We start from the raw sequence: 13,765 nt of genomic DNA, 5'->3' as shown, positions 1-13,765 counted from the left end.
TGCCTCTGCCACAACTCAATTTCCTCAGTTGCCTGAGAAAGTTGTAACTGGCCAGGAGAGCTGTGTCCCTTATCTTTGGAGCTGAAGGCTCTCATATGGTGCCTTCACTTTTATCCAAGAAATCCTGTTAAGGTAGATGATTTGAGGAAAGACATCAGATCCATCTCCTACCTAATCACCACTGAGCACTTTCTCAATATCTTACAAATGAAAAGTCAGGTACCTTTCTTATTTACTGCTGAATAAAACTCAAGATTGTCAACCAAGACAAGAGACACTCAGCCAAATTCGTCTAGACTCACCAGGAAGGTGGACAGGCACAAGGGCCCTTGCTAGTGCCTTGGAGGGTTCAGATGAAGGAGAAAAGTCTGCACTGGGTCCATTCATGGTTTCTGCAACTGCTGACAAATAAAAAATGCACAGTATGAGAGAGATGATTTTTGAATTCAGGGGCCTTTGTTCTTGCTATTCAGTGGCTAAACTGGATCCAGCTCTTTGCGACCCAGTGGACTGCAGCACCCCAGGCTCCTCTGCCCTCCACTGTCTCCCAGAATTGCTCAAATTCATGTCCATTGAGTTGGTGAGGCTATCTAACCATCTTATCCTCTGCCACCCCCTTCTCCTTTTGCTTTCAATCTTTCCCAGCATTAGTGTCTTTTCCAGTGAGTAGGCTCTTTGCATCAGGTGGCCAAAGTATTGGAGTTTCACTTTTAGCAACAGTTCTTCCAATGAATAGTCCAGGTTGATTTCCTTTAGGATTGGCTGGTTTGATCTCCTTGCTGTTCAGGGGACTCTTTAAGAGTCTTTGCTAGAACCACATTTGAAAGCATCAGTTCTTCTTTATGGTCCACTCAGCCTTTATGCTCAACCTTCTTTATGGTCCACTCACATCTGTACATGACTACTGGAAAAACCATAGCTTTGACTATGAGGCCCTTAGGGGCCTTACTTAGTACTATAGCCTGTGAGACAGAACATAGATAGGTCTGAGGAACTGCTCCTAAGAGGTAGAGAAAGAGCCAATACATGTAATTTTTTTTCTTTTTTTCTTGACTGGAAAATACATATAGTCAAACATACATCTTGGTGAAAGATTTCTAATCACAAAAGAATCAAGTATATCGAGTAAGTGATTTTAGTGCTTATTTATGTATAGGAAGAATCTGGTGTCACTGAAATTCTTCCTGACATGTATCATAACTATCTTGGGACCAAAAAACACAGAATATTTAATCTTGTTCTTTATCCTGTATTATAGGGCTTCCCTGATAGCTCAATTAGTAAAGAATCCGCCTGCAATGCAGGAGACCCTGGTTCGATTCCTGGGTTGGGAAATCCCCTGGAGAAGGGATAGGCTACCCATTCCAGTATTCTTGGGCTTCCCTTGTGGCTTAGCTGGTAAAAAATCTACCTGCAATGCAGGAGGCCTGGGTTCGATCCCTGGGTTGGGAAGATCCCCTGGAGAAGGGAAAGGCTACCCATTCCAGTATTCTGGCTTAGAGAATTTCATGGATTGTATAGTCCATGGGGTCGCAAAGAGTCGGACACGACTGAGCAACTTTCACTTTCACTTTCTTTCATTCCTTTCAGTGACTGCATTGGCTTATGACTTGATACTTGCAGAACTGGAAGGCAGGCAGCATTCTGTTTTACAGGCTTTGTCTTTGTCAGGAAAGCAGTACATTGTCTGCATTGTGAGAACTTTCAGCGGCTGTAGTTAAGATGTACAATATTTTTACATTAGTGGCTTTTATTTTAAAAACTGAACATTTACCCCTTTTTAAAGATGAGAAAAGAATGGCTTAGTAACCAGATAGAGGACATGACAGACCCTGGATTTGCACCCCTGTCTACTCCACCACTCACTGTATTATACCGCCTATTGTCAGTGTTTTGTGCTGGTCTCGGCCTGTCAATAACCAGTGTTGTGACTGAACCAGCCCTTGTGGTTATGATTATGACTGCAAAATGCCCTTCGGAAATAATTATCAGGACACTTTGGGGGGAAAAAAAAAAAGTTTATTACTTCAAGACCTGGAAATTGCATAGCCTACCGGGGCCACATAATAAGGTTGGGTTGGGGCTGGTGCAGAGAAAGTGAGTGTGGGTTAGAGTCTGGGGTTCTACTTTCATTGAGGTTGACATTGAGGGCCTAGGGTTTCATGGGCTTATACTTCTAAAAAATTATTTTTAAGAATATATATTTTGCTGTGCTGGGTGTTAGTCGTGGCACATGGGACCTTTAGTTGCAGCATGCAAACTGTTAGTTGCAACATGTGGGCTCTAGTTCCCTGACCATGGGTTGAACCCACGCCCCCTGCAGTGGGAGTGAAGAGTTCAAGCCATCGGACCACCGTGGAAGTCCCTTCCGGGCTTATTCTTTATTTATAAATTTAAAACATAAGAGGAGGAATTTAATGTGTGGGAGGAGAAAAAAGCAAGTGGCCCAAATGGTCAGTTATCAAAATCAACCAAAATCTTTGAACCAAAGGAACTTCAGTGGGGTAGGCAGCCTGGCTGTTCATGTTTTCTGCTTGTGTGGCTGGCAATGTGTTTATTCTCCGTAGCTATCTTTGAAGTTGATGCTTTCACAGTAAAAGCACTTGAATTCCAAAATGGAAAAAAAAAAAAATCAACTGTTAGGGCTCACACAACAGTTATTGGTGTAGATTGTTTAGTTTTTGGTGACTGGATCTGCCTGGAGGAAACATAAGAAAAGGTGTTCAAATTGTAGTTCTGTGAAGTGTAGTGTCACAGGGAAGGAGACATGGCAAGTATCTATCTTCATAGTGTCAGTTTTTTTAATTTTTAGAAAAAGACATAAATACAGAAAAGCACTAAACTAACTTTGTATCTATGATCCACAGTAAACACAGATAGTATATGCTTCAGATTTTTTTAAAAAAGAATTCCTGAAACCATTGACATTCTTGCTGTACATCCTCTTAATCCTACGCCTCTCTTCTCACCCTCCTTTTCCACAGACAAAACTCTTACAAATTTTATGCATATTCTTTCATGTTTTTATATTTTTATAATGTGTGTTTTAAGACAAAAATCTTTTTACATTAATGCCTTTATTAAACATATTTTACATACACATTATATACAATTTCATACTCCTAAACAAAATCTCCTAGCCATAAACAATAATCACTAACATTTACAAAGCAGCCCCAGTTCTAAAAACTTTACATTTATTAACTCATTTAATTTTTATAATAGTCCGATTAGTTACATTCTCTTATTCTCCCCATTTTACTGATGAAAAGAATGAGGCACAGAGAGATTAAATAACTTGCCCAAGGATCATCAGCCATAAGTGGCAAAGCCACTGTCTGGCTCTATAGATAGAAATGTTTTAAGTGTTAAAAAACAACTTAGGCAAGTGCTAAGTGCTATTGTATTGTATTACCATTCAGAAACTTGCTTTATGCCTCAGTTCACATCCTCACTAGTCAGAGGTGGAATATACATACAGACAATGGCCAGACCATATATAAAAATATGAGAACTCTGACAGAGAAAGACAAATATCATATGATATCACTTATATGTGGAGTCTAAAAAATGATATAAATGAACTTATTTATAAAAAGGAAATAAACTCACAGGCATAGAAAACAAACTTCTGGTTACCAAAGGGGATGGTGGGGGAAAGATAAATTAGGAGTTGGGGTTAACATACACACTACTATAATTTGGGTTGGCCAAAAGTTTGAGTTTTTCTGTAACATCTTTATGTACACCTGAAACTAACACAACATTGAAAATTAACTGTATTTCAGTTTTTTTTTTTTTTTAATGGCTAAAAAAAAAATCACAAACAGCCAAAAAAACAAACCAAACTAGAACTCTGACCTGCAGCCTGCAGAAGCCTGCCCAAAAAACTAACTCCTTACCTACAATAAACAGCCCAGGAAGCCATCTTGCTGTGAGTCAGGCTTGCAGGAAGCTATTGTCTTAATCTGGCTTCCTCAGTGGCTCAGATGGTAAAGAATCCTCCTGCAATGTGAGAAACCAGGGTTTTATCCCTGGGTTGGGAAGATAACCTAGTGAAAGGCATGGTAACCCACTCCAGTATTCTTGCCTGGAGAACCCCCGTGGACAGAGGAGCCTGGAGGGTTACAGTCCCAAAGAGTTGGACAGGACTGACTAAGCACAGCACAGCATTGTCTTAATTAGCATATGAATGATCATTAGTGAGATAGACAAGGCTATCAGTCAATCTAATCACACTAGGACCACAGCCTTGTCTAACTCAATGAAACTAAGCCATGCCTCTGGGGCAACCCAAGATGGGCGGGTCATGGTGGAGAGATCTGACAGAATGTGGTCCACTGGAGAAGGGAATGGCAAACCACTTCAGTATTCTTGCCTTGAGAACCCCATGAACAGTATGAAAAGGCAAAATGATAGGATACTGAAAGAGGAACTCCCCAGGTCAGTAGGTGCCCAATATGCTACTGGAGATCAGTGGAGAAATAACTCCAGAAAGAATGAAGGGATGGAGCCAAAGCAAAAAGAATACCCAGCTGTGGATGTGACTGGTGATAGAAGCAAGGTCCGATGCTGTAAAGAGCAATATTGCATAGGAAACTGGAATGTCAGGTCCATGAATCAAGGCAAATTGGAAGTGGTCAAACAAGACATGGCAAGAGTGAATGTCGACATTCTAGGAATCAGCGAACTGAAATGGACTGGAATGGGTGAATTTAACTCAGATGACCATTGTATCTACTACTGAGGGCAGGACTCCCTCAGAAGAAATGGAGTAGCCATCATGGTCAACAAAAGAGTCCGAAATGCAGTACTTGGATGCAATCTCAAAAACGACAGAATGATCTCTGTTAGTTTCCATGATCTCTGTTCATTTCCAGGGCAAACCATTCAATATCACAGTAATCCAAGTCTATGCCCCAACCAGAACACTGAACAAGCTGAAGTTGAACGGTTCTATGAAGACCTACAAGACCTTTTAGAACTAACACCCAAAAAAGATATCCTTTTCATTCTAGGGGACTGGAATGCAAAAGTAGGAAGTCAAGAAACACCTGGAGTGACAGGCAAATTTGGCCTTGGAATACGGAATGAAGCAGGGCAAAGACTAATAGAGTTTTGCCAAGAAAATGCACTGGTCATAACAAATACCCTCTTCCAACAACACAAGAGAAGACTCTATACATGGACATCACCAGATGGTCAACACCAAAATCAGATTGATTATATTCTTTGTAGCCAAAGATGGAGAAGCTCTATATAGTCAGCAAAAACAAGACCAGGAGCTGACTGTGGCTCAGACCATGAACTCCTTATTGCCAAATTCAGACTTAAATTGAAGAAAGTTGGGAAAACCACTAGACCATTCAGGTATGATCTAAATCAAATCTCTTATGATTATACAGTGGAAGTGAGAAATAGATTTAAGGGCCTAGATCTGATAGAGTGCCTGATGAAGTATGGAATGAGGTTCATGACATTGTACAGGAGATAGGGATCAAGACCATACCCATGGAAAAGAAATGCAAAAAAGCAAAATGGCTCTCTGGGGAGGCCTTACAAATAGCTGTGAAAAGCAAAGGAGAAAAGGAAAGATATAAGCATCTGAATGCAGAGTTCCAAAGAATAGCAAGAAGAGATAAGAAAGCCTTCTTCAGCGATCAGTGCAAAGAAATAGAAGAAAACAACAGAATGGGAAAGACTAGAGATCTCTTCAAGAAAATTAGAGATACCAAGGGAACATTTCATGCAAAGATGGGCTCAATAAAGGACAGAAATGGTATGGACCTAACAGAAGCAGAAGATATTAAGAAGAGATGGCAAGAATACACAGAAGAACTGTACAAAAAAGATCTTCACGACCCAGATAATCACGATGGTGTGATCACTGACCTAGAGCCAGACATCCTGGAATGTGAAGTCAAGTGGGCCTTAGAAAGCGTCACTACGAACAAAGCTAGTGGAGGTGATGGAATTCCAGTTGAGCTATTCCAAATCCTGAAAGATGATGCTGTGAAAGTGCTGCACTCAATATGCCAGCAAATTTGGAAAACTCAGCAGTGGCCACAGGAGTGGAAAAGGTGTTTTCATTCCAGTCCCAAAGAATGCTCAAACTACCACACAACTGCACTCATCTCACACGCTAGGAAAGTAATGCTCAAAATTCTCCAAGCCAGGCTTCAGCAATATGTGAACCGTGAACTTCCTGATGTTCAAGCTGGTTTTAGAAAAGGCAGAGGAACCAGAGATCAAATTGCCAACATCCGCTGGATCATGGAAAAAGCAAGAGAGTTCCAGAAAAACATCTATTTCTGCTTTATTGACTATGCCAAAGGCTTTGACTGTGTGGATCACAATAAACTGTGGAAAATTCTGAAAGAGATGGGAATACCAGACCACCTGATCTGCCTCTTGAGAAATTTGTATGCAGGTCAGGAAGCAACAGTTAGACCTGGACATGGAACAACAGACTGGTTCCAAATAGGAAAAGGAGTACGTCAAGGCTGTATATTGTCACCCTGCTTATTTAACTTATATGCAGAGTACATCATGAGAAACGCTGGACTGGAAGAAGCACAAGCTGGAATCAAGATTGCTGGGAGAAATATCAATCACCTCAGATATGCAGATGACACCACCCTTATGGCAGAAAGTGAAGAGGAACTCAAAAGCCTCTTGATGAAAGTCAAAGAGGAGAGTGAAAAAGTTGGCTTAAAGCTCAACATTCAGAAAACAAAGATCATGGCATCTGGTCCCATTACTTCATGGGAAATAGATGGGGAAACAGCGTCAGACTTTATTTTTTGGGGCTCCAAAATCACTACAGATGGTGACTGCAGCCATGAAATTAAAAGACGTTTACTCCTTGGAAGGAAAGTAATGACCAACCTAGATAGCATATTCAAAAGCAGAGACATTACTTTGCCAACAAAGGTCCATCTAGTCAAGTTTATGGTTTTTCCAGTGGTCATGTATGGATGTGAGAGTTGGACTATGAAGAAGGCTGAGTGCCAAAGAATTGATGCTTTTGAACTGTGGTGTTGGAGAAGACTCTTGAGAGTCCCTTGGTCTGCAAGAAGATCCAACCAGTCCATTCTGAAGGAAATCAGCCCTGGGATTTCTTTGGAAGGAATGATGCTAAAGCTGAAACTCCAGTATTTCGGCTACCTCATGTGAAGAGTTGACTCATTGGAAAAGACTCTGATGCTGGGAGGGATTGGGGGCAGGAGGAGAAGGGGACGACAGAGGATGAGATGGCTGGATGGCATCACTGACTCGATGGACGTGAGTCTGAGTGAACTCCGGGAGTTGGTGATGGACAGGGAGGCCTGGCGTGCTGCGATTCATGGGGTTGCAAAGAGTCGGACACGACTGAGCGACTGAACTAATCTCAACTGAACTAGTGAGATAGAGCCATTGTATAAGACAGTTCTTTCCAGAGGTGATTAAGGGATTTAGAGTGAGGCTTTAGGAGATTACCTTTAAAATAGGGGAGGATACAAATGTAGGTGGTGTTAGCTTTGTTAATTTCTGAAAAGTAGTAATCTAGAACCATCATCTTAGACTTTTAAGCAGAATAAGTCTTTTCTGAACTAAATTATGTAGGACCATAAACAAGATGAAAACTGGAGCACCTCAGGAGAAATAAAGTCAATATTATGGTTTCACCTACCTTCTGCCCTCCCTTCCTTCCTGTCTCCCCTACCCCCCGATCACCTGAGAGTCATTGTTGGAATCCTGGAGCTGGGTGGTAACCTGTGGGATGCTGTAGAATGCCTCCTGCTGAGAATTTGGTGAGGATTTTTCATCTCTCAACTTCAGTGTAGAAGGGGAACTTGATAAATTCTACAGATCCTTGGGCTAAATGTATTCTATTTCTTTGGTCTCCTGGCAGGCAGGAATTTGTGGATGCTTATGTGAATTATGTCTTCCAAATCTCAGTTCATGAGTGGTACACAGCTTTCTCCAGCGGCTTCTTAAAGGTGTGTGGTGGCAAAGTGCTAGAGCTCTTCCAGCCTTCAGAACTGAGGGCCATGATGGTGGGGAACAGCAGCTACAACTGGGAGGAACTGGAAGAGGTAAGCCTAAAAGATGCAGTCTTTTACTTCTGAGTGTAGCAGCGGCCTGGGCAGGAATACCCAGAGCTTGCTCTCTTTCTAAGTGATCTGTGATTAACTGGTTTTGGGGGTCTCCTTCATTTCAGTGTTTATTTCTTAGTGCAAATGGTGTACAGATGTCCACTTGTAATATTTTGCTTCTGGAAGATAATTTTTTTTCTTTTTGTCTTTTTTGGGCAGACTGCCATCTACAAGGGTGATTACTCAGCCACACATCCCACCGTGAAACTATTCTGGGAAACATTTCATGAGCTCCCATTGGAAAAGAAGAAGAAGTTTCTGTGTAAGTATCAATAATGTCCATACGGTATTTGTCCACATTTCGGTTTTGTATTTGGTATAGGATGGTATACTACATGGGTGAAGTTCAGCTCTTTTAAATGGTAAAAGGTAAACGTGCTCAGTCACTCAGTCGTGTCCGACTCTTTGTGATCCTGTGAACTATATGCCTACCAGACTTCTCTGTCCGTGGGATTTTCCAGGCAAGAATACTGGAGTGGCTTGCCATTTCCTTCTCTGGGGAAAGGCTAAGTAAGGATATATATTTACACTTTTTGTCTTAGTGGTATCTCAGGCACAGGAGAAGTTGTTAATCTTTATTTGTTGCTTAATAGGATGGGTTGAATGAAAGGAAGAAAAGCATTTCACTGATTTTTTTTTTTTATTGCTCTAGAAATACTAGGTATTTTATATGTAAGTGATTCCTTGAAGTATTACATTGATGAAATCAAATTGTTTGGATTAACTTCCCTTATTTCTCTGCTGCTGCTAAGTCGCTTCAATCGTGTCCGACTCTGTGCGACCCCATAGATGGCAGCTCACTAGACTCCTCTGTCCCTGGGATTGTCCAGGCAAGAACACTGGAGTGGGTTGCCATTTCCTAAGTGAAAATTGAAAGTGAAGTTGCTCAGTTGTGCCCGACTCTTAGCGACCCCATGGACTGCAGCCTACCAGGCTCCTCCGTCCATGGGATTTTCCAGGCAAGAGTACTGGAGTAGGGTGCCATTGCCTTCTCCGCCCTTATTTCTCTAGCCTTTTAAAAATATTAGAGTGTCCACTCCAAGTGTAACTGGGCAGATGTGAGTTATAATAGCTTTATTGAGATTTAATTCACACACACATACTAAATAAGTTAAAGTGTACAATTCAGTGGTTTTGTATACTCACAGTTGTGAAACTATCAATTTTGGAACATGTGCATCATGTTCTAAAACGATGAGAAGAAAGTGTACTCATTAGCAATCATTCCCAATTTTCTCCGAGCTTCCCAGCCCTTACTAATCTGCTGTCTCTGTGGATTCCCCTGTGCCGGACATTTCATATAAATGAAATCATACAATAAATGGTCCTTTGTGACTGGCTGGATGACATTTGAGAATGGTAATACATTCAGAAAGGAGCATTAAGTCTAGTTTACATGAACAAATTGAGCCTCTTAAAAATAGTAGAAATCTTTGTGTCATTCTATAATCAGGGTCATAAATTAGCCAGTGAATAGTATAAAATTTAAAAACAGAATTTGAAAGGCAGTCTCTTTTGCTTTATAAGAATAAGCATATATTAGTGTTAATGCAAGATTTACCCCCAGATTCTACTGCTCACAGGGAGTAAAGATGAGAGGAAGTGGAGATCTTACAGAAGAATTCTTTAAAAAATACCCGCTTCCCCTCTGCCCAGTTACATGGGCTCTTGAGAAACAGTGGCATATGAGTCAGGTGACAGGATAGATTTGCCAGTGGAGCCTGTAAGGCTGGGACAAGAGCTGTGACAATCAGGAAGCGCCTGCTCTTGGGCTGGAGGTTTCCTTTAAATAAGACATTTTTCTGTTCAGAGACCTTTAGACTTTCATAAATCTATTATTAGACTCTCTAGTCTTAATAACATTAGAGTTTATTAGACTATATTTGTTGTCTTTATTAGACTCTATAGATTTGGCAAGAATGTTTATATATGTTTTTGTATATCACAGCCTCAGGTAGTGGCAGGTTATTTGAAAGTGCTCCTTAACTAATGGTATCATTGTAGATTTTCTAGCAGTTCCACAAAGAAGGTTATCCGGTGCTGGAAAACTGGGAAAGCAGAAGGGCTGGTCTCTTTTTCCTAAGTCACAGTGTGTCGCAGGAGTGAAATGTCTCGTATACTGCCGGCGTCAGATCTCCTGGTTTAAGGGAAAGGCACACAGATCCCAAATGGAAATTCACCAGCAAAGGGGGTAGCAGCAGAAACTTGAGGGGAGAGGAGACCCTGAGGCCACGTAGACTGTCATCTTCTTCCTGGCTTCCCTGAGGTCAGCTCTTTTCCTCTGGCAGCAATCCTCTTCCTCTCTGATTTTGTGAAGGCTGATAACATTTATGAGAACACATATTTGAGGGAGGCCATCCCTTACAGGGAAGGATGATTTTAAAAAAATTTTTATTGGAATATTATCACTTTACAAGGGTATATTAGTTTCTGCTGTACAACAAAGTGAACCAGCTATATGTGTATACATATATCCCCTCCCTCTTGTACCTCCCTCCCACCCCTCTGGGTCATCGCACTGAGCTGAGCGCCCTGTGCTGTACAGCAGGCTCCCGCTAGCTATCTATTTTACACATGGTAAATGTGTCAATCCTAATCTCCCAGTTAGTCCCACCTTCCCCCCGCCTTACCCCATAGCCACATGCCCATTCTCTGCATCTCTGTCCCTGCCTTGGAATTAAGTTCGTCTCTACCATTTTTCTAGGTACCACATATGTGCGTTAATATATGGTATTTGTTTCTCTTTCTGACATGCTTCACTCTGTATGACAGACTAGGTCCGAGGTCATTTTTTATGTGAGGGCATTTTTGAGCATTTATTCACGTGGTGCTTTCTTTGTGTCAATATATAATTAGGGTCTGAAATTAGCCAATGAAAAGTATAGACTTCTAAGTCCATATGAAACCAAAAAAACAGAATTTGAAAGTCAATCTCCTGCTCTGTAAGAGTGAGCATATTTAATATTAATATAAAGTGAAAGTGAAGTCGCTGAGTCGTGTCCAGCTCTTAGGGACCCCATGGACTGCAGCCTACCAGGCTCCTCCGTCCATGGGATTTTCCAGGCAAGAGGACTGGAGTGGGGTGCCATTGCCTTCTCCGAAGAGTCAGCGTTACCAAAGGAAAAAACCCATTGCGGTCCCAATCCGAGTAACCGTTAACCTCAGAGATGTTCTTGAAGCTAGAGCTCCATCTAGCTTCCGAACTTCAGCGAGGCTAGGCGCTTCCTGACTACCACCAATCCAAGTTTGGGACCTAAGCCACAGTACACAGTAACAGTATAGATCACAAGTCCCTTGAAAGTCTATGATCCAATAGATTAGGTTAGTACTTTTAATTCCCAAGGAGTTATGAAATGGTCAAAGAGACCGAAAAGTTTGACCAAGAAAGGTGAGTTCGGTCCACACGCTTTGCCCATTTTTGGTTGGTTCCCGAAGGAGACATTGGGTGCCTCTTGGCATTGGCAGGTCGGTATAAACCCCCGACAGGTTTCTGCCATAAGCCCTATGAGATCACAGGTAAAAGTGGCTGCACTTCTCACACGAGCCACAGGGTGTCACTCCTTCCCTTCAGTACTTCCCAGGGCCACCGAAAGCACGTTTGCGTAGCTGGTAATTCCCCTTGTCTTTCTCCACAGTGTTCCTGACGGGCAGTGATCGCATTCCCATCTATGGCATGGCCAGCCTGCAGATCGTCATCCAGTCCACAGCCAGCGGAGAGGAGTACCTGCCTGTGGCCCACACTTGCTACAACCTTCTTGACCTCCCTAAGTACAGCAGCAAAGAGGTCCTGCGGGCACGGCTGACTCAGGCCCTGGACAACTACGAGGGGTTCAGTTTGGCCTGAGAACCCCAGCTTGCCCCAGAGTTCCCTTCCTTCCTCAACAGCCACAGTGAGGCCCATACAGAAAATCATAGGGAGTGAGTTCTATTTTTTTTACTGTATAGCAGGTTGGAACTTTTGAATCCCGAACCAAACTCCCCAGTGTTCCTTGCACTTGTGACTGTGCTGCACTCTGCTGGATAAAATGGCAGTAGATTTTTAAACTATTTCCCAAATCTCTCTCTCAGCCCTGATCTTTCCTCCTAACACTTCCTTGTCCTTCTTCTGACTTCTCATTCCTCTGCAAGAATGATTGGACTGACCTGTCCTTTCTCTCCTGCACATGTAGAACATCTCCTTTCTCTGCAGCCTTGGAAATGCTCCTGGCTTGTTGCAGCCCAACCCTCAGGACTAAGGAGGAAAGGACTACTTCAGAAATTCCCAAGCCCAACAAGCTGAGTCTGGGTCCATGACTTTGGCAGAACTCTTGAGAATTTATGGGAGCCTTTAACAAATATGCCTTGTTTTTTTTTTTTTTAAAGTCCTCGAGGGCCTAGCTGTCTTCCTGTGGCTCTGCCTGTTCCTGGCCCTCCTCAAAGCTGTGCAAAGCTGCTTAGCTTTGCAGCTGAGCCAAATTTTGTCTGGTCGCTTCGCCAGACCCTTCTGACAAAAAGATGAGGTAACAGGTTCCCACCCTCTTCCGTCATTCTGCTTTTGGAGCAAGTCGCGTTAATTTTTTAAGGAGTATTTCCTCTTAGAAAAGTAAATTTCTTCTTAGAAAAACTAAATTTCTTGCCTCTTTCTATAACTATCACTTTCCATCTCTTCCACTTTGTCTTCCCTCCCCACCTGCTACTTTTCATCACATTCTGTTACCTAACTTAATGTTCCCTTCCTTTCCTTCTAGTAGATGCATGCAGTCTGTTTTAGTTTTTATTTGTATTTCAATTGCAAATATTTCTACTCAGATTCCGCCCCCCCAATTCCCTAATTGCTAAAGGATATTCTTTATTATGGGACTTTTGTTTATTGCATTTGAAATGTTTGTTTACAATGGGATTTTAGGGATTGTGTTTGAAGCAAATATATGTATTTAAAAAATCACAACATGCTGAACCTTCTTCATGAGATAAGAAAATTCTATATGAGCAAAGAATCCATGTCCGCCTAACTTTAAATTCCTAGTCACTAGAGAAAAGACTTATTTATATAAAGTAAAGTATTTATGAACCATGAGACAGCATCAAATCTCAATGAAGGACTGTAGATTTTTGCTTTTTGTTTTTAAAACTTATTCCAATTGGTAGTTTTTCAGTCTTTATAATACAAGATTTAAAAAAAGATATACAGTTATACGAAATGTTTATTTTCTATGTGTGTGCATATAGTTCAATATTATGCAATAAATTTGGTGTTTTAATGTAAGCCTAACTGTTTCTTCTTGTACTTGCAGAATGGGTAGCTTGCTTTCAGTAGAAGAATTAAGTCGTCTATCCACATAATCTGATAGAAGGTCAAATGTGGTTCCTGTCATAGAGGAGAGCTGGCTGCTGGGAAAATGAAGACAGGGCGGGGGTGGCCGACGGCATTCAGGATGGATGGGCGTTCTGAAGGTTATGATGGGTGAAAAGGCACTCTGCGTGGAGGAGAATGCCTTAGCAGGAGCTTGAATATGAGGGCATGTTTAGGAAAGGGCCAGGAACAACCTGAAGGGCGCATCAGAGGAAATAGAATAGTGGTAAATAAGACTGGGGAGAAAGAAGCTAACTTTGGCACTGAGGGACCAGGCAAAGCCTTGGACCTTGAA

General features: G+C 41.8%; 1 protein-coding gene across 5 annotated transcripts in view; it reads left to right on the top strand.

Moving 5' to 3' along the window:
• The window catches only part of HERC3 (HECT and RLD domain containing E3 ubiquitin protein ligase 3), a 198,234-nt gene extending 184,851 nt beyond the window's left edge, over positions 1–13,383 (top strand). For all 5 annotated transcript variants that reach the window (XM_070372155.1, XM_070372158.1, XM_070372153.1 and 2 more), the window contains 3 exons: positions 7,895–8,078; positions 8,298–8,400; positions 11,774–13,383. In XM_070372155.1, the coding sequence (XP_070228256.1) occupies positions 7,895–8,078; positions 8,298–8,400; positions 11,774–11,982 (496 nt within the window). In that variant the 3' untranslated portion in view covers positions 11,983–13,383. The remainder of the gene's footprint in view (positions 1–7,894; positions 8,079–8,297; positions 8,401–11,773) is intronic.
• Positions 13,384–13,765: the final 382 nt, after the last annotated feature.

The sequence above is a fragment of the Bos mutus genome, chromosome 6 (assembly GCF_027580195.1).
Source record: "Bos mutus isolate GX-2022 chromosome 6, NWIPB_WYAK_1.1, whole genome shotgun sequence".
Classification (NCBI taxonomy): domain Eukaryota; kingdom Metazoa; phylum Chordata; class Mammalia; order Artiodactyla; family Bovidae; genus Bos; species Bos mutus.
This window is presented reverse-complemented; position numbering and strand designations above follow the sequence as displayed.